This window comes from Argiope bruennichi, chromosome 3 (genome assembly GCF_947563725.1).
Source record: "Argiope bruennichi chromosome 3, qqArgBrue1.1, whole genome shotgun sequence".
Taxonomy (NCBI): Eukaryota; Metazoa; Arthropoda; class Arachnida; order Araneae; family Araneidae; genus Argiope; species Argiope bruennichi.
This window is the reverse complement of record NC_079153.1, coordinates 124183277-124207951: the sequence shown is the minus strand read 5'-3', so window position 1 is coordinate 124207951 and position 24675 is coordinate 124183277. Positions and strand designations below refer to the sequence as shown.

General features: G+C 30.0%; 2 protein-coding genes across 5 annotated transcripts in view; both read right to left on the bottom strand.

The window, feature by feature from the left end:
• Nucleotides 1–6006: 6006 nt before the first annotated feature.
• On the bottom strand, nt 6007–10859 carry LOC129963565 (uncharacterized). 2 transcript variants are annotated; one of them, XM_056078025.1, is made up of 3 exons: nt 10742–10859; nt 9205–9375; nt 6007–6345 (listed from the first exon to the last, which is right to left on the bottom strand). In XM_056078025.1, exons 2-3 carry the CDS (start codon nt 9305–9307, stop codon nt 6068–6070), a joined length of 381 nt encoding a protein of 126 aa, XP_055934000.1. In that variant the 5' UTR covers nt 9308–9375; nt 10742–10859; the 3' UTR covers nt 6007–6067. The 2 variants fall into 2 exon arrangements, with proteins under 2 accessions (XP_055934000.1, XP_055933999.1); XM_056078024.1 differs by lacking the exon at nt 10742–10859 and having other exon boundaries at nt 9205–9483.
• An 11114-nt stretch (nt 10860–21973) lies between these two features.
• LOC129963435 (epidermal growth factor-like protein 8) overlaps nt 21974–24675 on the bottom strand; it is a 48135-nt gene continuing 45433 nt past the window's right edge. For 2 of the 3 annotated variants that reach the window (XM_056077798.1, XM_056077796.1), the window contains one exon: nt 21975–22327. Coding sequence is in view for 1 of the 3 variants with exons in the window: in XM_056077796.1 (XP_055933771.1) it covers nt 22278–22327 (50 nt within the window). In the remaining 2 variants the exon portion in view is untranslated. Of the gene's footprint in view, nt 22328–24675 lie in introns of all 3 variants that reach the window. The other variant, XM_056077795.1, reaches the window with a different exon arrangement.

Sequence of the window (24675 nt, the reverse complement as noted above, 5' to 3'; positions counted from 1 at the left end):
TCTACAAGATGCATATTTTTAAAAATGTACTTTGCTAAACTTCATAGTCGATGATAATAATCTACTAAGTCAAATGATCTGACATATAGGTGATCGAAGGACAGAGAAACCCACAGATATGACTAAAAGGATACCCAGGTTCTTTTATTAATAGTAGAGATATTATATTAAAGAATTATCTTAGACAATTCTTTAAAACGACTCTAAGGAAATTATTGTGAAAGCAGAAAAAAGAGAGAGAGAGAGAGATTAAGACACTAGAAAATAAAAAGCTCTAAGGGCTGTTGATGAAATTTTTGAGACTCATAACAAACAATCTAAAAGATCTACAATCTAAAAAAGTACGGAATTCAATACTATCAAATTATACTTTTGAAATTTAAAAAAATTATATAATAGTATTTTTCTTACTTTAAAATTTTGAGTTGGCCAAACCATGATTTGCCCCATTATCACACTTGTGGATGTAGGGAGGAAAATTCAAACATCTGTTTTCGATATTTCGAGATTAAAGCAGTATTTATCTGAGATGAGAAGAAAATTATGAGTATTAGATACATCTAAAAAATGATCCGGCTAATAAAGTTTTTAAAATGCAAATTTTGAAAATATTTTTAATCTGCGATTTTTTTTTTTTTTTTTTTTTTGCATTTTTGTTTAAGTATAGGCTTAAGTATTTGCTTTATCCCCATTATTTTTCAAAATTTTACTTTTTCCCTAATAAAGGGTTGCCGAAGAATGCTTATAAATAATTTTATCTAACAGAATTTCAGAAATGAAATACATATATTTCGGTCTAAAAATGTGACTATATAATTTCAAATGCTTTCAATATAATCGTTGTTCAGAAACCTGTTGAATTGACCCCCCCCCCCCAAAAAAAAAAACTTTCTCGCATACTCTTATAAATTTGTTATGCTAGAGAACGCCTTTATTTGCATTGGCGTACAATAGTTACGAAATATTAACTTTTGGCTAGAATTTATTATTTTTACTGAATATAGTGTGTCATCCTTGGTGAATTATTTCGCAATTAATCCCTGGCATCCATTAATAGTATCTAAAAATAGAATTTTTGTTTTAGACAAGTTTTTCTTAACCGATTGAAATAAAAATTTGACAAAAAAGTGCACTTGTAGTTATGAATTCTCATACCAAATTCGACGCATTTTAATCGTTGAGTTTTTGAATTATTGCGTTTACTTATTTATGAAAGAACATGCCTACAAACAATCAACCCATAATTGGATTTGGCTCAAAATTTAACCTAATAGATCTTAAATCTGTGCAACGAATTTCATTTATCTAGCTCTCCTCATTTTGTAGTTATCGTATTAACTTATATTCAAAGAGCCGGGAAGACAGACTTCTCCTTAATGGAGTTTACTCAAAATTTGATAAAAATCTGCATATTTGGTGTAGAGATCGTATACCAAATTTCAACCATCTAGCTCAAATCGTCTTTGAGTTATTTTTGTCATTGACAGATGGACATTTTCCTAAAACGTGTTTTTCGAACTCCGGAATTTTTAAAACGTGTAGATTCGTCAAAATCTCAAGTTCAAATTTTTTGACGATTAATATATTTTCTCAATACTACGTATGCGAGAATGTAAAAGGGTGACTAAAGTTAAAGTAGCATTCAATTGTTGTCAATAGTTCATGCATTGCGGTCTCTTATATCTATCATCAATATCGTTTATGTTGTTTTAACTGACAATATTAAAAACTCTGTGCTTGAAATGGGGGGAGTTCTAAATTATATGCTCATTTTTCGTATTTGAATTTGATAAGATTCAAATTTTTATGCGATCATATATATTGTTTGTTTGTTTGTTTTTTATGGCACTTGCCACTGACAAGCCCGCTGTTACGAAGACAGCGATTTAAGCCTGAGGGGGACGTCTCTTATTTTTTATAGCAGCGCCAACTAGGGCCAAGAGTACGACTTTGCCACTTCAAGCATCATTCATTCGCTTGCACAACCCCTTTTTACAGGAGGGCACATTCACACATCTCACAGATAGAACAACAGAAGAACAACCATGCCCAAACCGGGACTCGAACCCGGGACGCCCAGATCACGGGGAAGACGCGCTACCCCTATGCCAGGACGCCGGCGATCATATATATGAATATATGAATAAACTACATAAACCTAAACACCTAAACGTTGTTGGAAAGTGCTGCAAAATGTTTCAAAGTTCGTCAAATCTTCTATAGAATCATTAATCTTTCTCTTCAGATTTGGTCATTAATAAAGAAGTTATTCAATTATTTGGCAAACAACGCGATATCCCTCGAAGGAAAATGAGTCGCACCGGCCGAATGCATATTATTCGCTCCATAGTGAGCTTTTGGGTGAAGTACTCGCAATTACTTTTTCACAACTAAGTTACTTTTTTTGTTGCAGTTTGAAAATAAATGATCAAACAGGAATTTGCATTTTATCTTATTGATAACAGAATATGGAATGACACAGATAAATGATGAATTCAAGATGTCTTTCCGGTGAAAAACGTGACTTATGATTGCGATGATAAATAACCTAATCAATGAATGCGTTGTATTCACGTAATGAACATCGTTTTTACTGCTTGTGTCTACTAATTTCGATATCGTTTGCAAGGTCAAATTTTAAGGAGGAAGTTTTTGATTAAATGATCATCAGTATTTTTTTTATTTTTTTTGTAGTTACAAGGTGAGGAGCTGAAAACTAAACGCCACATTATGGTTGTTAGCTACAATCAAACAAAAATAAAGGCTAATTAATTTTTTTATGGTATTTGCAATGCAGAAAAAAATGATTATAGTCTTCAAAAATATCTGTGGAAATTTCTCATACCAATAATTAATTGAAAAAATTAGGCCTAAAAAGTACTATTTTAATGTTTTAGTCCACAAGAAGTTCAAATCTGTTCTTAATTTGTACTTTAAAATACTGCCTTTGGAAAAACCAAAAGAAATGAATATCATTTTATCCAAGATAGATTCTATGATAAAAAAATATGTTCTATTATACGATACAGCAATTAATTTCGCCAGCTAAGATTTTAACTCCGGAAAATATTATATGAATTACATATCCATTAAATATGCTTCGAAGTAAATTCCACCTGCCCTAAAGCACTTCTATGCTTGGTTGTATAAATTTCGGAAACAATTTTTAATGCCTTCTTTTGGAATATTCTTCTATTCTGAAGTTCTTTCTTAATGTCTTCGACATCCTCATATGGATTAGTACCTGCCTAATGATTCTTGACAAAGTGCTGAAACTGCTTTTTTTTTATTTTGTAATTTATAGAATTCGTATTTTTATAATTTTGTTTTTTATTGTTTACAAATTTGTTTATTTGGCCTTTAGGTTAATATAATTTTTCAAATTCATTTGCCAACAACCCCTGCCCCCTCAACAACACAACTCTAAGTAGTTACCTAGAATTGCGTTGTATAGAGTATCACGCACCTTGTATGTTCTTTTGGTGAAGGAGAATTTCTTAGTTCTAAAGGACGCATTTGAGCCTAGGAACCGCCCGGAGGAGTTTCAACTTCTTAACCGATGAATTAAGATATAATTCATCGAGATAACAAGGAAAACACTTATATCGAGATAACAAGGAAGACACTTATATCGAGATAACAAAGAATATCTTCTAATATCGAGATAACAAGGAAGACACTTATATCGAGATAACAAGGAATATCTTCTTATATCGAGATAACAAGGAAGACACTTATATCCAGATAACAAGGAAGACACGCCATGAATACGGCCTAATGGGTGCTCTATTTCTTGTATTTCAAACATCCTTTAGGGGGTGTTATGAAACACGTAAAATTTGGAGTAGGAGTGTTGTCTCAGGTTTGTTCCAAAACGGTTCCAGGGTTCAATTTGTAAAATTCATCCCAAAATAACAAAAGAGTAGTTTCAAAAAGGGACACTAATGTAACTAAACTAAACTCAAGATTTTGGTGCTTATCATCAATAATTTATGGAAATATGAAGCAAAAGAAGTTTTTTACATTGTTTTGGAAGTCATATTATTATCTTTTTAATGATAACCATTTATTTGTCATTTTTTTTTTGTTATATTAAAGCCTTTACTGGATACAGAAATATAATTTCAATAATTTCATTTGTCTAAAATATTGTATAAGTCTATAAATCTAAATCACCAGAAACGAGAGTTTAGGGCGATTGGAACTTGACGAATCATTCATAGCAAAATTCAATCGAAATGGATGAAATAAGTGCTGCTAAACATTTTTATATATAAAACAAAGTTATCGAATTATGATAGCATTGAGTTCTATTATAGGATTATAATAGGACTCTGTTATTTTTGCTTGGCACATTTCTGGTGTAGAAAGCTATTTTTTTTAACTAATGCATTCAAAATTTCCAATTACTAGCAGAAACGCATAATTGTAGAGAGAGCGAACTGATAGCATGTAGTCTTCCTAAATGAATCACAATAACATCTTTGAAGTTGAACAGAGGATTGAGCAGGAGGGGTAAACCCCCAGTTTATCAAAATTTAACAGTATTTTGATCTCATTAATAAGACAATGAACGAAGCGTCCATACCTCGAACCATAATTCTTCGAGCGTCATTTGCATTTGATATTTCCGTAAATAATAAGATATTATATATTCATCGAGATTTTAAATAAATAAATAATGCTAGTACATAAAAAGAAAAAAAAGAGATTTATTCACAGCCGTGATAGAAATCTAAATTCACATAGCAAAAATTTATACTCAATCACAACAAAGAGCTTGACAGCGAAAAACTTTTGTTTAAGGATATTTCAACAAAATAAAAACGCTCGTTCTTAAGCAAAAAAATGAATGATATTTTTTAAAAAGATTATAGAGGGAGAAAATGACACATTTCACATATACTGGAAATTCGCAATGTGTAGTAAGCCTTTGAAATAGTTGGTATAAATTTCTGGAGTATGCGTACTTCTTAAAGGCAAAAAAAAACAAAAAAAACAGCCATATTTTGATGAATAATGTAGCAACAAGGGAAGACAAGAGAGCTATAAATACAATAGAAAAAAATACAAGCAAATATGTTTGTTTTTATATAGAGGTATAAATAGAGGAATACCGCTTTTTAAGTCAAACATAATGAGGAGACAAAAAATAATGCCATATCTCGAGCGTCATTTGCATTTGCTTATTCAATGATAGCAATGTGCGCGAGCGGGTGAGGGGCTAAAAATTCTCATTATGAACTGGGGGCCTTTTACCATTATTACCCCATTAATTATGTCTTAAAACGGCACAAGACAATCTGAAATTAAGAGTTTTCAATTCAAAAAATTAACTTCCTTTCTAGGAATGTTGCGTGAGTGTGTTAATCAATCTTGGGAAAAAAACTTTATAGAATCAGAATTTTACTTTGGAATTTCATGTTACAAACAACAGAGGTCTGGAGCTCTGTTTTTTGTCCCAATAACAAGACATCTAAATGATGTTGGTTATTTTTTAGATACAACTAAGCATAAATCAAAAAATTTGCTTTCGTTATTTTTTAACGTATTTATTTATAAAGATAAGGACTAAATAATGGCTTACCAAGAACGACGACAAGATTATAAATGACCCAATACTCTGTCTTAGTGGACACTACGAGGGGCAGAATATTAGAATATTTATTTCACTTCACAAAATCAAATATAAGGAAAAGATGAAATGACTTATTAATTGCCCAGGAAGCTGCTTATTCTTATTATGCCATTCGGTTTCAATTTTTTTCCATGGGAAGCAATAACTCTCACTTATTCAGCGATGGTTATAGTAAACCTATAAATACTTTATTTATGTCTTCAAATTATTGATCTCATTTGACACAAGGTCTCGAATTAATTATTTTGTGCAAGCAAGTAAACGTTTTATTCTTAGTTGTTGCGAATTTTAAAGCTTACCATTTCGTTTTGATATGTTTCAAAGTGTCTAAAAGTAAAAGACTGCGAACCTCTGAATAAGATCTTAAGGAAAAGAAAATGTAAATATATTTTCATGTGGTGCATGCAATGAAATGCAACTGGAATAGCATCAGTAATAGTCATGTCTTCTTTGTGACCTGTTGTATCGCTGAGGTCTGAAGACCATTTTTGGATATTGGACTTGGTCCGGGTGACAGCAAACCTTGGGAACGAAGTTGTTGATCCATCCACATCGAACAGGGTGGTTGCCCGCATTTATTGCTCTTCTGGCAGCGTAGCACATTCGAACGTCAACACACATACCCCATAGACCCTGGTCAGTTTTGCAGGATGGCATGTCATCACCCTTGGGGAACAGAAAGCGAGAAGTTGGTACAACATTTGAAGCTGTAAAAGGGAAATGTGAAATACTTTTATCTCCATACGCAAATAAAATACAGAAAAATATACATATTTTAAAATTTGAATAACAAACGCATTATTACAGATAATTTAAGATATTCCCTGAGTAAATTAATTAATCAAATGAAGTTAGTAAGATTATGCATGTTAGTACCAAATCTTAACTGCAGCTAATATTTCAACTTTAGAAGCACTATTAACACAAGATATTGTACGATTTTCCATGATGTACTTTAATGTTTTAAATGCCGACCAATGTTGGGAAGATATTGTAATAATATTGTTCGGCATTTTGTGATAATAAGGTAACTGTCAATCATTGGAAAATCACAATACAATGTTTTCAAAATATCTACAATCTTAAAAAAAAACAAGATACAATTGAAATGCAAAATTAGCAATGGCATTCTGCAGCGTCCCTTATGGAATGGCTACATATTCATGAATAATGACTTGCTCTAATTCTCCCAGAATAATAGAATTTTGTAGATTGTACGAAGTTTTCAAGTGCTCTTACAGGAAGAAGTAGTGATTGAGCTCTGGCGAATATAATAATCCATATTCTTTTTGGCATATTGTTATTTAAATTTTTTTTAGAAAGATGAAGAACGTGAGCATTTCAACTAAGTCTCGCACAGTTTTATATAAAACAAAATATTGAAGGCAAAATTACTTGATAGTAAAAAAAACTTTTACAAGAACTTTTATGATGTTAATGATGCTATACAATTATTATTATTGCTGTTATAAATAGCAAAATTGTAGAGAATTTTGTGGTTTTTAAGTCAGGATGACCTCAAATTCGTGCCTATTTTAGAATTTCTATGTACATTAACTACATTCCTGAATTTTCACTTTCTGAATATTGAATTTTTTGTCGTGTGATTTCAGCAGTTTTTCAAAGGCTGAAAGCTTCTAAAACTAGATTGTCACCTTTTGATAACATTTATTATCGACGAAAGTAAAAGCTAATCTTCTGCAAGAATGATTTAAATAACTACCATAGTTTGCTTATAATTCAATTTTTAAAAAATTACTCTTTCTTGAGCATCTGCATATTTATCTCAGTGAAAGTTATAGAAAATATTTGTTAGTAGTAATTATCCACATAGAAAAATATATTTTTGAACCGGAATCACAATAATGAAGGGAATAAACGCTTGTTGCAATTTTATACATTGATTCTTTTGCCCCTAAAATATTTATATATAGCATTTAATTTTGAATATTCTGAAAACGGTTACAGATTTTGAAGAAGTTTCATTGATTTCTTTCATTAATTTAAATTTCATAGATTTCATTGATTTAATTCTTTCTTTAGATTTGCACACTTCAGACCTTGGGTCTAATTTGCTTAAGGAGCATAAAACAAAAGTATATCATCTACCATTTTTAAATCCTAACAATCTTTAATCTTCTTTTGCATTTTAAATATACATTGCATCGAAAAAACTCCTTGCGTTCTTCGATTCTATTGAAGGTTATACGTATGTACCAATATAGTATGATATTGCCGCATTGAAGAAAGACAATCCAATCTCCATGGCAGAATGGTCATGGCACTGGCTTAATAATCAAGAGACCGTGGGTTCGAGTCCCGCTGGAGACAAGGCGATTCATACTATATGTGAATATTTAATTCCTTGATTTTTATGTTTTCTTTTATTTCATGTTCCAGAAGATACTGGACATTTCTTTAGTTTACCAGACAAGTATCCTGGACTTTTCTTATTGTCTCCAGAAGAGTATTCTGGAACTTTCCCTGCTAGTATAAAAGCAGAAGATTTGTCAGACACTGTGTTTTTAGTTCAGAGTTCAGTTAATAAATTGGTTTAGCTCTACTTCTTGTGTGTGTCATTGAGTACCACACTAAAGAACCTACGTGATAATATAATCAATGGAGGTGTCATAATTATTTCGCACGCGGCGCCGAATATCCTAAGAGATAGTTCTATTTCGCTGAAATACACAAGTTAGAATGAATGTAAAAAACTGATTATGAAATTTTTAGTTCAATGGATTGCATGCATCAAAATTTTATCAGTGTTAAGATAAAATTCATTGAAACAAAATCATTACATTTCGGTGTTCAACATACAACAATAATGCATAAATTATTTTTAACAGAGAACATTTTTAAAAGATGTTCAAAAATCTGGTTTCGTTTTAAACCAAAAAACAATTTAAATATGTGAAAATGGAGAAACCAAGGACTTGAAGCGAAATATATAGATATTTATTTATTCCACGCACGTGAAATGATATTATAGTGTACATGATTTGCATCAAGATACCGAAATAAAATGTATAGGCACTGCATAATAAGAAGTTTCCGTTTTTGTTTTCATAATTTTAATTCCATCTGCTTTAATTCATACAGTTTTTTTTTTTTTTTTTCTTATTTTCATTTTGCATGATGTTTAATCAAATACCTTTCTTCATTTTCAATTATTCAATAAGAGAGTTAAAATAAATTATTTAATAAATTTTACAGAATGATGAAAAAATTTAGCACCAAACCAAACTTCAAAACGAATCAGCCAAAACTTGTTCAAACTCAACAAAAACTGTTTTGTACTAATGAGATTATTAATTACTATATGCAGAAAAAAAAAATTCTGTAACGCAAAATTTCTCAGCAAATACCCTCTTAGAAGAGAAGATTTATTGAAATTGGTTAAACATACTATTTTACATCGTCACAAACACTCATTTTCAAACTTTTGAAATAATGGACACATCTCACGCACGTTTTCAGTTGTTTTTGCAACACGCGGCGTACGTCATTAAAGCGGCTGACCAGTCATGCGGCTTTTTGAGATATAAACAAACACCTCAACTCACCTGGTTCTTCCTTTTGCCGCAATCTTCCAATCAGAATGGCATTGCAGATGCATGCTAAACAAACAACCACAATGGAATAGAACAGAAAATGGGGCATGGCCATGTTTGCCGCTGCGATCGATAGCTCGGAACTTTCTGGTACAACAGGCTAAGGTACAGAAACTGTTAGATCTGAAACAAAGAGGGTGAGGGTTAAAAGGTGTTAAGAAAGCTGAGAGAGCTACATCGTGCTCGTTAGGGAGGTTCTCAAATGAGGAGGAGAAAGTTGCGTTCCAACAAGTGCTCACTGGTCACGTGTTCAGTTAAGTTGTTCTCTGGCCCTGAAAAGTGATAGGACTTCTTTTTTTTTTTACCTGGTACACCGTTCCGGCTAAATGATTCTTTTTCACTTCACTCATCGAAATTCAACAACTTTCATCTAATTGTTGACTCTTAGACTGCTGACGGATTTTCAGATAAATGTAGTTCTCAATGGCTTGCTGTTGATGAAAAATTTATCGGGTAAAAGGATGTTGAATCAATAGTAATAGAGCGACCTATATTTACTAAAATTATTATTAAATGCTTTGTTTGTATGAAATGATTTTCAATCTTTGAATTAAAATCGACATCAAAATTAAGACTCACTAACCTAGTGATCATATTGTTCCATTTATCAAATTTTTGTTCTAAAAATTTGATTATAATTTGGCTCGTTGCTACAATTTTTAAAACTTAGTTTTCATTTATTTCATACATTTTACAGCTTCTAATAACACTTTGAAAACTAAACATAAACCGTGAAAACAAAAATACATATATGTCTAAGTATTGTGCATGTATTCTAAATATTACATGTACTTCAAAGATAACAATGATAAATAATTCTATGTGATGAAACAAACAGCGATAGGGAATGATGTACAAAAGATATGCTTCCCAAACTTCAAAGATTTAAAAAATGAATATGAAAAATTATGAGAGTAGTAAGTTTCAAGATAGTATAAATATAAAATGTGGATTGGCTTAATCAAAGCTTAATATTATAATTTTGATCAGATTTTGTTTATTAAAATTATTTTCAAAATCTGGATGACAGCAATTGTCATGAAATTCATTTAATTTTAGTAACGATAAATGGCATATATATATATATATATATATATATATATATATATATATATATATATATATATATATATATATATATATATATATATATATATATATATATATATATATATATATATATATATATGAACATGACAGAGTATTTAAATATTATATTAAATTATATTTGGGAAACAGTTGTTTAAGCTTTAAACCAAACCTTTAGGGGAAAAATTCTACAAATTTTTGAAGATACAGGAAATTGGAACAAATAGATGCTCACTACGTTCATTACGTTAAATAGAGTTGATTAAAGAATTAATTGAACTATAGGTATACAAAAATTAATATATTGCAGAATATTATAATTACAAACACAATAAAAAATAAATCCAAATTAAATATCAAGCTTTAAACAAGTAATAAATTTTATATAAAATAAACTTACTTAAATATTTATAAGGATCTAAAAATTTTCGTCATAAAAAACCTAAATATTCGTATGGAATCTCGATAAAGGAGGCCAAAAACTATAATAAGACACATAAATTGGCTTCTTATTAAAAACATGGTTCTATGAAGAAAAACAGCTTATTATATTTCCAAAAGCAAAGAGGATATGTAAATCGGAAATAAATTACGAAAGGAACTAATCTCATCAGAAGCATATTTTGGGTATGTATCCGTTTACCTTTCTGAGAGTTCTTTGAAGTCGTCGTCATAGTTTCTTTCAAATTATTGCGAATATCCATGCAACTTGGTGAATGAGCATGTAATACAATGCGTAAATGATAAAAATGAATACATGACAAATATACGAAAGGTATTTAACCTGAGAAAGGGTTATAATTAGCATAATGAATCTCAGTTACATAATTGTATAAAATTTATTAATAGGTTAAAATTATGACGGGTTTAAAAATGGAAATAGCTTTTAGTATTGTGAAGAGATGATTTTGCTTGTGTTTATACATAACAAATCGGAATATGAGTCACTCTAGTTACCTTGTAATACCAAAAATATCTGTATAAAAATGCATCGCAGTTCAATTTTTGAGTCAAGTAATAATACGTAATAATGAATGTTTTTTACAGCATTTCCTTAATTTTTTAAACTGATAAATGATTCAGATTTTTCTTATATTATAAGAGAATCGATTAATGTTGCGAGAAGTGAGATATTGGGGTTAAGGTTCTTTCCAGAATAACCGTAGCATAATTCAGAATGGTGCGAAAATCTAACAAACAAAAGAGGTAAGAAAATGAAAAATGCATTACTTATATAACAATATGCATGTCTGTTGTTGTTTCTTATGGCACTTGCCATGGAAAAGCCCTCTGTCGAAGTCAGCCGATTTAAGCCTGAGGGGGAGCGCCTCTTGTTTCTATAGTAGCGCCATCAAGGGTCCAGAGAACGACTTAGCTACACATACGTCACAATCCTTTTTAGGGGGCGGACTTCATTCACGCATTTCACTCCCTCAACCACAGAGCGTAATTTAGACCTGAATCTGAGAACGATCATCCCTCATCCAGTACCCACAGTGGTATTACTCTCGACATGGAGGACGTTGTGACCACGACAGATTTAACGCGCGTCAACCACCAAGCACACGAGGAATCTTCGGCAGGCGGGGTTCGAACTCGTAACCAAAGGGATGCGAATCCGACACTCTACCAACCAGGCTATCCCGGCCTGTATGCATATTTAAAATGGTAAAGCATAATGTCTTGTTTATCATTAATAAAAAAATTGTACCGAATCCAAGAGTATTACTGAGAGAAAAATAAACAGAAATAATGTCTCTTTTTAATCTTTATATAAGGACTACTATTTTTGGGAAATAGCGTACTCTTCAGTTGAAAACATTCACTTTTTTCTTTATACAGATTTATTAGTTATTATACACTTTTTAAATAATAAAATTATAGTTTCATTGTATAAAGAAATAAGTTTAAATAACTTTTTTCTTACAAAGTGCTATACCATTCTATAAGTTGACTGAAGAAATATAAAACGGTTTAAATTATGTTTTGAAATTGAACCTAATTTTTGATTTTTCAACAATTATTATAGAATTTATTATATGGACGACTCAACTGTAATTGGATTTTACATGTAGAAATAAAATACAGCTTTCAATATGTTTTTTAATATTCTTGACATGGAGAATGCTCGAAAAATTTCAGAACGCCTTGTTTTTATTTCCCTTTGTATTATTTCGAATACATACCAGTTGTTAAGAGCAGGTATCCCTTTTTGGTACGTTAAGGTTATGTTGAATCAAGGTAAGAGATATGATATTGATAGTCGCAAGAAATCTCACATTGACTACTCTGACCCGCTCTGAGGCACACGGATAAAATCTAAATGCCCGAACTGCCACTATAATATTTCCGGAAAGCTAAGGTTGAATCTTAAGGTCGTCATCGGCCACGGTATAAACCTTCCTGTAGGAAGTACGTCTCGTCATCAGTAAGGGTATTCGATCCCACAACATTTCTGTACCACCTGAATGAAGAGAACCAACCACCTTGCTGTAAGCTACTCATCCTTATATTTGAGGTACTCTGAGTGGGAATAAGTCGCAAGATAGAAACATCTATACATATTTATGAAAAAAATCAGTAAAAAATTATTAAACTGAAATTCTCAGAAAATTTTATTTAAATGACCTCCCTTCAGGATACAATCTCTTCGACAATTTTGAGTTGAGACACTCCTTATATTATTATTTATTTTGTTTTTGGAAGCGAAAAGTGATTACATAAAATAAATTTGTTTTGAAGATAGTTTAATTTTTCCAAAGATCCGCTATTTCTTTAATCTGTTTTGATCTATTGTGCAAAGCATTTGCATTTTTACATTTTCCTTTTATATCTTTCTAGGAGAATGTAAGCAATCATGAATATATTATACATATGAGGAAAAGCTACTCTTTGGCTGAACGATATATATTTAAAATTTTATAAGGCGTTTAAATAGCCATTAATTATAATTAAGTCAATGATAATCTTCCTGTTATCATCTATAAGCCAAACTTATTCTATTTTTATTTCATTTTTATTTATTTATTTATTGCTAGGCTAACAAATAATTGTAATATTGATGAAAAAGGATTAGAAGTTTTAAGCATCTTTAGACATATAACTATCAATTCAAAGAAGTTTTGCATACACTTATCTTCAAAAAATGCATTAGAATTCAACATTTTTTTTTTTTGAAAATGTGTGTGAATCGAATTTAAATATTCATACTAAATAATCTGTTTCTTTTTTTATTTTAATATGACAAAAGTACTCGCATTTATTTCTATATTTATGGACTGTTTATATATCGGTTTGAATGACATCTCTAAAATATATGGAAGAGAACTGAACTACTGCATTATGTTGTTGACGGGTGAAATGCCTAACAGTACGCTGCTAAACAAAGGACTTCCAAAATATCTCCACCTAACTGGAAAAACCCGAAGGGTCCAGCCTTGAATTGTGATTGTATATTATTTGTCCCAGCTCTCTGTTTTGAGCGAAAGCGGTGCAAGCATTTTGAAATCGTTCTTTGGTGATTGCTAAATGTGAGCCTTTTCCATTCTTAACAATAATAGAACAAATATTTTCTGCATCTTCCAGAGGCAGAAAGTTGAACAGAAAATTATTTTCAAATTTATTAATTTTTTTCATTAAAAGTTCTTACCCCATGTTAAATATTACCAGAAACAATTAGAGGAACTGAATGAAAAATGTAAAGGAATTTCTTCTGTTTCGTATTATTATAGCAGGACAGGATTTTTTAAGAACAAAAACAATAGCTGTGTCAATTTTGTTTAATACTTTTTTACAAGTCATTTAAAATGAGTTACAAGATTCTGTATTGCATTCCTCCCCCTAAATCCATATCTGAATAATTAATTTACTTTCTTGCATACTATAAAGCATCTCAATGTTTTAACCTCCATTTTGAATAACTATTCATAGAGGAATTACATGAGTGTAAACGAATGAAAAAAACAATTATATTAATAAGGATATCGCTTTTGTGAAAAATTAACTTTTAATCAATCTTGTTCGCCCCATTCCGATTGTATTGTAATAATTATTTCATATTCATAACTGCATAATATTTCGGTGATAATATGAGAAAATTGGTGGAAATAATTATTCAAATAATCATTATTCTGTGATGATGATATAGAGGGATTGATGGGAATAGAGATAAAATCCCACTTAATGAAAAAAAAAAAAAATTCGAAAATACTCAGAAATTGCAAAAAACTTCACCAAGAAAAGGATATTTTGCCTGCTCTTTACTCATCTTAACAGTAATAATCATTTTGAGAATAGAAATTCACTAAGTACAATACTGATTAGTGGGAATCTTATAACTTTAAACGATAGTTCTTGTATACATATATATAAATTTATTTCGTGTATATCGGAAACGGCTTTAATGATATGGATCAAATTTTATGTTTAGATAAGGTTTTGTTTTTTAAATTTATTTATTTAGGAGCCTTTCTTGAAAAAATGAGATTTTACACACACAAAAATGAATAGCTAAATATTGACATGGCTTATATAAACTTATCAGTGATGGATTTGTAGTTAGGACTTTGGACTTCCATGCATTTTTCTCATGTTAGATCCCGCGTTTGCAGTTTTATTAGATTTCATTTATAACTTTAAACAAGCCATAGGATAGGATTTTATTTATTATTTTACAAAACAAAATGCCGAGAGAGACTCGATCTCCCAGGTACTAAGAAAAATGACTACACATGTTACAAATACTTTTACAGTAAATGGACCTATATTCATTGAGGACTATTTAAAGGGCGTAATGATACACCAAGTCACTTTTATCGTATAGTAAACTTGTATTGTTATTAAACAAGTTGCATTTAATGAAATTTATTACAGTTTATAATGCAACTGAACACCATCATGATACAACAAATCCAAATGTATCACATCTCACCCTCTAACATTCCATAAAGCTCTTACATAAACATAAAATTCATACATACCGCATCTATTTAAGCTGAAATTGAGAAGTAAAATTCATAATAATACGTATTAGAAATGTATATATGAAGTTGAACTCTCTTCTGTATTTTTAGCGAAATAAAATTAAGCTTTAAATATATGAAAATACGTGAAATTTGCTACATTAACCTTTTCTCAGAAACTTTTCAAGAAGGCAGAAGTATTACACAACGCCACTCTTCCTCTGATCTTTTCTTCTCACTGAAGAGCATGAATATTACAGATAGATCATGCTGTTCTATAGATATGCAGATTGAAATCACAAATCAGAAATCGTGAATAAAAAAAAATGCACTTTTCTTTGCTTTTAAGGTTAATTATCCAGGTCAAAGATTGTTTATTATCAACGATAATCTCACTCTTCACTTTCGTTGCACGATGAATTTTGATGAATAGCTACAAAATACTATGCATGCTATTTTTCCCCGAATGCAATCAGTTATAAAAATAGTAATTGTTCAATTGATAAATCACATAGTATTTCTTTGTTTTAGGAATAGCAAATTTGTTACATAATTATATTATATTATTATATGCGTATGAATCAAAATTCCTTAAAGTTTTTAGCGATCAATTATTAATTTTTAATTAATTAATCGGAATAATAAAGTATGCAATAATAAAAATTTTGCTATTCTCTATTTCTTAAAGCAGTAATTTGCTATTTCTGTCATGCCCTTCATTTCAGCAATGCTATACATTTAGAAAATTACATTATTTGATACATGCTTTTATTATTTTTTGTTGTTGTTGTTTCTTATGGCACTTGCCATGGACAAGCCCGCTGATACGAAGACAGCGATTAAAACGGGTGGGGGTGCGTCTTTAGTAGCGCCAACTAGGGCCAAGAGCACGACTTAGCTACTCACTCGCTTGCATAACCCCTTTTTACAGGGGGGCACATTCACAAATCTCACAGATAGAACAGATGAAGAACAACCATGCCTGAACCAGGACTCGAACCCAGGACGCGCAGATCATTTTTTATTTGTATTCTTCATAAGCTCAAAATAGTGATGGAATTTTGCACATTATTTTTTTTATTGTTATTCTGTTGTATTCTGCTTATTTATGATTGTATTTTTGCTTTTTTACTAAAAAGTAAAATCTGAATTCATGTTTCTGTCAAATACTTGTAGCACTAAATAACGTCAAGACATCATTATGAAGCACTAAATATTGTTAAAACATCATTATACAATAACATTCGTTGAACTTGTTGGTGAAATGATATGGAACAGAGCCCATCTGAGTTATATTGAAGGCGAAAAAGCAAATAGACTTACCAAGCAAGCTTTAAACTTAAATATCTTTTCTTGAGTTCAAAATCCAACATAGAAATGAAACCAAAAACCTAATAATTAAGGATCGGCGGGAGAGATAGAATAATTCCACCAAGGGGATGACTACCAATCAACATTTTAAAAACATTCTTATTAATCGAATTGAGGGGGATTTTTATCTTAAGCAGGTATATAATTGTACATCAAATTCGTTTCGTTGACGAAAGTTCTACTTGTCAGTGTCGCATAGAAGAAGGCTTTATAAATCACATGATCAAAGTCTGTGTAGTATGGCCCGAACATAGACTCAGGTGGCCAAGAAACTGAACGTCTCTTGACGTCGAAGAACTCTTAAAAATTCCAATCATTAAACCTTCTATTAAGGACATTTTATCATAGCTCTTGTCTTAATTTCTCTCTTAATGTAAAATACCAACATGTGTTTTCTCTAGAGGATCCTTTGTTGTTTGCTAGTGTCCAATATCATCAAGTGTCGTTTGTTTCTTCGTGTTGGGTGGGTTGTTATTAGGCAGTCCCTTCAAATTTCCCATATGGCCTCTGGCTAGTTTGGAGTATTGCTTATAATAATTGCATATAATAACTTTTAGAAATGATTTATATAATTGTTTATCATATTAATAAGGTAAATACATTTTGTCACCCATTAGACTCGATTTTTTTAAACAAGATTTTCTTTACATATTCAAGACATTTTTATAAAACAATCTCTGATTACTCAAATGTTTGTCAATATTAATCATAATTCTGTTTCTCTCCTACCTTCATTGAATAGAAGTTTGGAAGGGATACGATTTAGGTGTCATGTCTGTTATCTGATTACATCTTAGAATAAAGAGGTCCATCCCGAAATAGCCATGGTAAAGCTCCAAAATTGGGACATTCATTTAACAAAACTAAAATAAAGAAAATAACGTTTCCTGGAATTTAAGTTTACTGATTCGATTTTTTTGGTGATTCTATGAACTGTTAGCAATATAATCATCTGCATTATTATTGAAAAATTCACTGTAAATTATTTATTTATGTTATTTAATAATCTACGGGAATGCTCCAATATAATTTATATAACTTAGAACATAATCAACCACTCGAATTTATATAAGGCCTATTTCAGCTATACAAAAAATGAATACAAATAAAATCCATGTAAGCATAAAGTAAAACCCCTCGTCCTTCTTTAGCACCTGGTGTAAACTGAATGACTGAGCAGCCATGACAATGACATCGAGTAGAGTGATATACTTCATAGCCCCATTTAGAGCAGCATAAGTGCCACAAATTCAAACAAAGATAAGAACTGTAATATAATCAGTAATGGAGTTTGAGAGCAATGCCATTTTTGTATCCATCAGGAAAATGAGAGCAGACCATCATATTGGATGCTCCTCAATCGATATTTGAAGTTCCGCCCGATGGAAATAAAAAGAACTTGTTGGAATAAAAATAGAATTTTGTCGTAAGCAAAAAATTAAACTGTAAATTTTTAAATTCTGACGCCAATTTCATACTAAAAATTATAACACAATACCATTTTATTTTAAAGATATCAAGAAAATCACAGTGTATTGAATATCCCATATTAAATTTTCTGCATCGGGCTAAATAAGATTTGTAGGAATACTTTTTAGAGAACGAGTTCGAGAAATCTCTCAATTTTATGATTAACTTCAATCATTAATCGTATCCTCAGCTTCAATCACAGAGATAATTCGCAAACTTCATTTATCCCTCCATAGTTTAGTTTGGAACCAAATCTGAACAATTGGTAAAGTTTGAAAAGGTCAAGTCAAGGTTTACCGCTCGTAACAATACGAGACTAAGATTTTTTCTGTCCAGTAGCCTATCGAAACAGAATCTTTTTTCTGTATAGAGAGAGATTTAGAATTGGTATATGGACACAAACTGTACAAAATCAACTTCATGGATATGGTTTGTATGCGCATTAGTTGCGTCCTCAGAACCATAAAATTTTCCAAAAAGGTGAGAAATCAAACGAATGAGCTTCCTAGTTGAAGTAATATAGAGTGATGTCAGTTTCTTTGCGCGTATATGGCAGGACTTATACGGATCGAAGCCCGATAAAAAAAGTGCAGCCAATAATTTTTTTTTATTGTTTTAAGAATCTAAAATTTTGAAATAAACTATAAAATCTTCAAAATCTTTTCCTTGGACTATTTTGTGTACTTAATAATATTAAGTGTTATATGTTTCTACAATGAAGCTACTCGTTTCTCCTTCAAGGATGAAGAATTTGGATGACAAGAACACATTTCAAATTTCATTTATTTGGCACATTACACTTTTCATCTACGATTTTCATATTCCCACGACCAAACAGACTAACAGATATTCAATTATTTAATGAATTTGATTCGAAATAGTATAATAGAATTATAATTCATCTACAATTACGATAATCAAATTAGACATTAATTTTAATCTTCCCGCAATTTTCGTTTTTGAATGATAATTCCCTCATGCAAACGGATAGATAGACAGTCAGATTTCATTTAAAATTTGATGGATATTTGTAGTTGTTTCTCTATGACCATAAACTAGATGTCATTCGTTGCACTTCCTATATGGAATGACGATAGTGCTAGATATTTGGTGATATCTAACACTAGTACTATAGAATTTGATATCTAGTGCTGATCTCCAAATGGCCTCAAAATGCTAAAAGATGGCCACCACCAACTCATTGACACATTTTCAGTCTTATTTTCATTATTGTTGTTATTTTTTAAATTTTCATATTTAATCGATCTATCTACGAAGAAAAATAATTGAAATGTAATAAAGATATAAAAGTATGTTTTTAAAGTAACTTCAGGGTATGCTGCTACTCTAGAGTGCTAACGAATGAACCACCAGTGCTCTAAAGCCGCATATATTTGGCAAAGGGCATATAAATTTTTTAACTCTTGTCTTTAACTCCCTCGTATAAAATTCGAATTCATGTTATGAATTTTAGAATATTTGACATCAGTTGGAGAAGCAATCAAAAAACATAAGTGTTCTTTGCATTATTATAAGGATAAAAATATTAGTAATGTGTCGAATAAGATTTGCAATTTTTAATGAGAAAATTAAATTATTTATTAGCTCAAGTGTTTGAAGATGAATTTGAATCAATCAACTGATCAACTGCTTTGTTAAGCAACGGATCACTGTAATGGTATAATTTATATAAGTGTGTGTGTTTAAATGTATTGTAATATATTTGTATGGCGGTAAATTAACCCAATTGAACTTGCAAATTGGAAAAAATAAAGAACCTCAAAAAGAAAATAGCATTAGAAGCATCTGAGAATGCAAATATGCAATAGCACAATTAATAAGTGAACTCGTTATCTGGAACTGACATCTCAAAAATTCAGTTTCCGGTTCAACACAAAGCCTCTCTATCGTCTTGTTTCTTGTGCATCTTTGAATCACTTTCATAAATATGTATGAACTGATTTTGTTTGAATATAATTTTTTCCTTTAAGGAACAATAAAGAATGAAAATTCCCAGCCAGGGGTATTTTTGTATGTGCATTGGGGATGAAGCTTTTACTAACGTGCGAGAAAGCTATTTCCACCACGCCATTGTTTGCTAAAGGGTTTCTCCCCTTTAATTAAATACATAAAAGATGTGGAAATGTGCATTGTATTCACCTGTGCTTTTTCAATACCTAAGGAGAGGTAAGGTCACAGTACATTTCTTTTCTCTTTTATTTACTAAAAAAAGTAACCTATGTTTTGACTGAAATTGTCGTTTCTTTAGTTGCTTTTTTTATTTTTAATTTTAACTCTGGCAGTACTCGAAAGAACTTCAGATATCGATCGAATGGGTTTCACCTCGTGAATTAAATAAGAAATTGGTGTTTACAGCAAACTTTAGTACCTTTTGCATATCTGTATTCCAAAAATTTTTTTGTTGATTACGACTACGATTAAAGCCTTACATACTTAAGTTGAATTATAGTATATTTTTTATTTCACTGATTGTTCGTTTATTATTTGATGCTTCATTTCCAGAATTTGTATGCGTTAGTCAGGAAATGAGTACATTCATGATTCAGCATTCTTGAACGTGTACACTTTTATCCGAACCATTTGGTATATACCTATTTCATGTATCAGTCCTGATTGATGTGTACGCACAACAGTCCTGGTTCTTATACATGTATCGATTCTATATAACAGCACATGTGTGTATTATTCAATTCGTATGATTTGTGCTCAACTTTTATAAAAAAAATTGGTTTAAATATGACAAGAAATAAAGTGAAAGTTACTAATTTTTCATACTATTAAAGAAAGTAAAAATCTTTTTATCTTCTAATAAACATTAAAGAGGGATATGATAGAATTTTTTTTTCGATATAGTAAAATGCTCAGAGTTTATGTTTTGTTTTTTATGACTCTCTATAGAATAAAGTAAGATGAAGCAAAATAAAATCTTCCACTCGAAAATATTACCACATCATGCTGTTATACAGTTGGGAACTAATCACTTTTTTATGATGTCAATTTACTATTACAAATTGTATTAAGAGTCCGCGAAATTTGTAATGCAAATATGAATCAGTTTTGATCTATTTGTAGAAAAAAAATTAATTTAAAAAATAATATTAGAATTTTCTTTTACATCATTCAGCAATTATATCCCAAAATGATATAATCCTGATAAATGATAATAATCTGGATTCGCTGCAATTCTCTCCAAATGTCTTTCTCACCAAACAATTATATTCCTTTCAAAATTTTGAATTGTCAAAATGACAATAAAAATAAATGATAGCATTTATTAATTGTTCAAATCAGGTGCATTTTAGAATGATTTATAATAATATAATTTCATTTACTTTTATTACACAACAGTTTGTTAATTACTTTATGAGGTTTAAAAGTCACAACAGCCAGTTTTTGCTTTGCTAAACATAAGGAAAAGACTAAATGTATATTAAAATTGCGATAATTAGAAAGTTGAAAAGATTGATTTGGAAAAAATTTCATTTACGGCAAATTAAATTATGGTAAACATTAAAATTTATTCTGTCTATAGAATGAAGTTAAAAAATGTATATTAGTGAGGAGAAATAAGTTTAAATGTTTGAATTTGATTTAAACCGTCTTTCCGATTCATATAGATTTCATATCTGCATAAATAAACATATACGCCCATTTTTCTAGTTATTTATTTCACTTACATTAAAAACAAAAATAAATAATACAAATTCCACACAAACTTGACACACTTACAAATAAAAATAAAGCTTAGAAATACAAAAAAAAAAAAAAAAAAAAAATTCTTGTTCTTTAAGGATACTTTTTTTAATCCATAAAAAAAGTAACCTTAAAAATGTTATCCTAATACAGTTAAAACAATGCAAGTTTCATTTATGATATGAAGAGAATTGCTTTATTTAAAAGAAAGATGATACGGACTAAAATCGCATTGATGCATGTTTTATCAGCAAATATACCAACAGAATTATGAAAAGAAAAATGTTACAGACTCCGCTCTTCTTCATTAGCTTGTAATGAAATCTAGAAGTATGTCATCAAGCCAAAACGCGTCGTATAAACTCCTCTGTGCTTTAAAGCGAAACTCATAAGTATCTTTATTTATGAAGACACCATCTTTCATTTTTGCACTCGAGGAAAGTGTAGCTCTTCCCTTTTGTTACAGGAACCTAAAAAGAAAAACTACATTATAAGAAAACGTTTTACAAAAATAATATCTAAAGAACTAAAGAAAATATTATGATTCATTAACTTTAAACTCAAAAAGATCTGCTAATAAAAACTGAATTCATTACTTTATTATTACTTTAATAATAATAATTATATATATATATATATATATATATATATATATATATATATATATATATATATATATATATATATATATATATATATGCGTGTGTGTGTGTGAGTAAAACACATATTTTTGAGCAGAGTCCTGGACGGAGAGAGAGAAGGCACTTTGAATTTGTAAACTTCGCTTTCAATCCAACCCTGAAGGCATAATTTATGTACACGCAAGAAGCGACGAGATTCGTCAATCTACAAGCAAGGCACCAGAGCAAACAGCGACAGAAATATTTTCCCGAATAATTATATACCATTAGATTCTAATAGGGATTTCTTTACACATGTCGATTTAGGTAAGGGAATTATATGTATCTTTTAAAAGATTTGTTTAGACTGACAGATTTTTATCCCTTCACTCGGAGTGTGGCAAGTTGTCGATTTCAACAATTTTAGAGCTCGTGTAGCATTAATGCAATAAACAAAGGTGGAATTGGATGAGAAAATAAGAGAACTTTTTAGAATGAAGTTACTATGGGCTAAATTAAGATAAAAATTAGGAAATTAATTAGGAATTAAATTAGATTTAGAGATATTATTACATATTTATACCAAGAGGTTTGCCCCAAGTTAACCCTCTAATATGCCGCTCGCTTTCGATGGCAGACATAAGTTTAAGTAAGTTTAATCATTTCTCGTTTCAAGCCAAAGTTCAAATTTCAGGTGAAATGGCAGTGAAAGTGGCGGGTGTATAGCGCAAAGAACAGAATAGGCGCACAGCTTCTAAAATAGTATAACTTACACATGTATGAAGAGATTCTAAATTTAAAAATACTCTGCTAAAGAAACAATACGACATCTTCAGTATTAAAAAACAAATTATTGAAATTGTCTATACCTAACCAATATGGCAAACAAGTTAATCGCCAAAGGGGCTGAAAATAAATTAGTATAGAAAAAATGATAAAAACTAGCAACCTTTGACTATCAGTTCCCAAAAATACAAAAAAGAGATATAATATTCTTATATATAAATACAAATTTCTGTACATAGTGATGCTTTTGTGGCATTTCAAAATTTCATTATTTTATTGCACAATATATATTACCAATATTAAGAATCTATGTATTTTTTAATGAAATAAATCAATAATTTTAAAATGTTCTTTAATATCCATTTGAAGAATTATAACTAAAAATTTCATTTAAATAGAACCATTAAATATATTTTAATTAAAAATTTGATCTAATTTATGTATTGTGTTTCAAATATCTTATTAAAAACAGAAAAATAATCTAAATTATTTTTGTATAAAGTTCTGAAATCACTAGATTAAGTATATTTAATATGTCTGAGATGTTGAATTTTTTATATACGCCATTTATAATCTGTATAAATTCAGAATAAATATTATTTATAATATTTATTCTTTTCACGTATTGGAGTGAATTTTTTTTTAAATCAATTTTTTAAGAACAAAGAAATTGTCTCAAACGATCTTTTCCTTCCCACCCACGATGTAAATTAATGACAGATAATACTCCGAGTTATGGATTTTTTTTCCAATTACAGCAGAAACGAGACGAATAGCTTCGGCGGTTTTAATACATCGATTAAAAGCAAAGGGTAAATGATATCGAAATTGCTCAGTTTTCTTTGTTTTTCAAGTTTTCTCAGTGTTGTTTTTTCATTCCATTTTAATGATCTAAAAATGGAAAAATATCAAAGCCCATTATATTGTAGAGCATCACATTCTCTTTCAAACATTGCAGTAGAAAAACAATATGTTCATGTTTTTTTTTTTTTCGAGTGCATTTGTAAGTTTGAAAAAAAAAAAGCAATCATGAATTTTTACTGAATTAAACTTTTATCCAAGTACGCAAATAACGTACACATATTCTGTCTTAGGTTCTTATCTGTATTATTGTGAATAAAAAGTTTAAAAAAAATTTATTATACATACGGTCATTATACTTATAAGATAGAAAGTATTTAAGTAATTAATTTATTTAGAAAAAGCATAGCGCAAAACTAAATTCTCAGAAACATAAACTCAAATTTACAAATAACAAATATATCATTTTTTTTTCCTCAAAAGTACATTTATATTATTATTATGCCATTTATGGTTGTTCATTTAAAAATTGAAATATCTTTATTTTATAAGACTAAAAATCAAAAACCAGATCTTTTAACTGTGATATCTATTCTTAAAAAAAAAAAAAC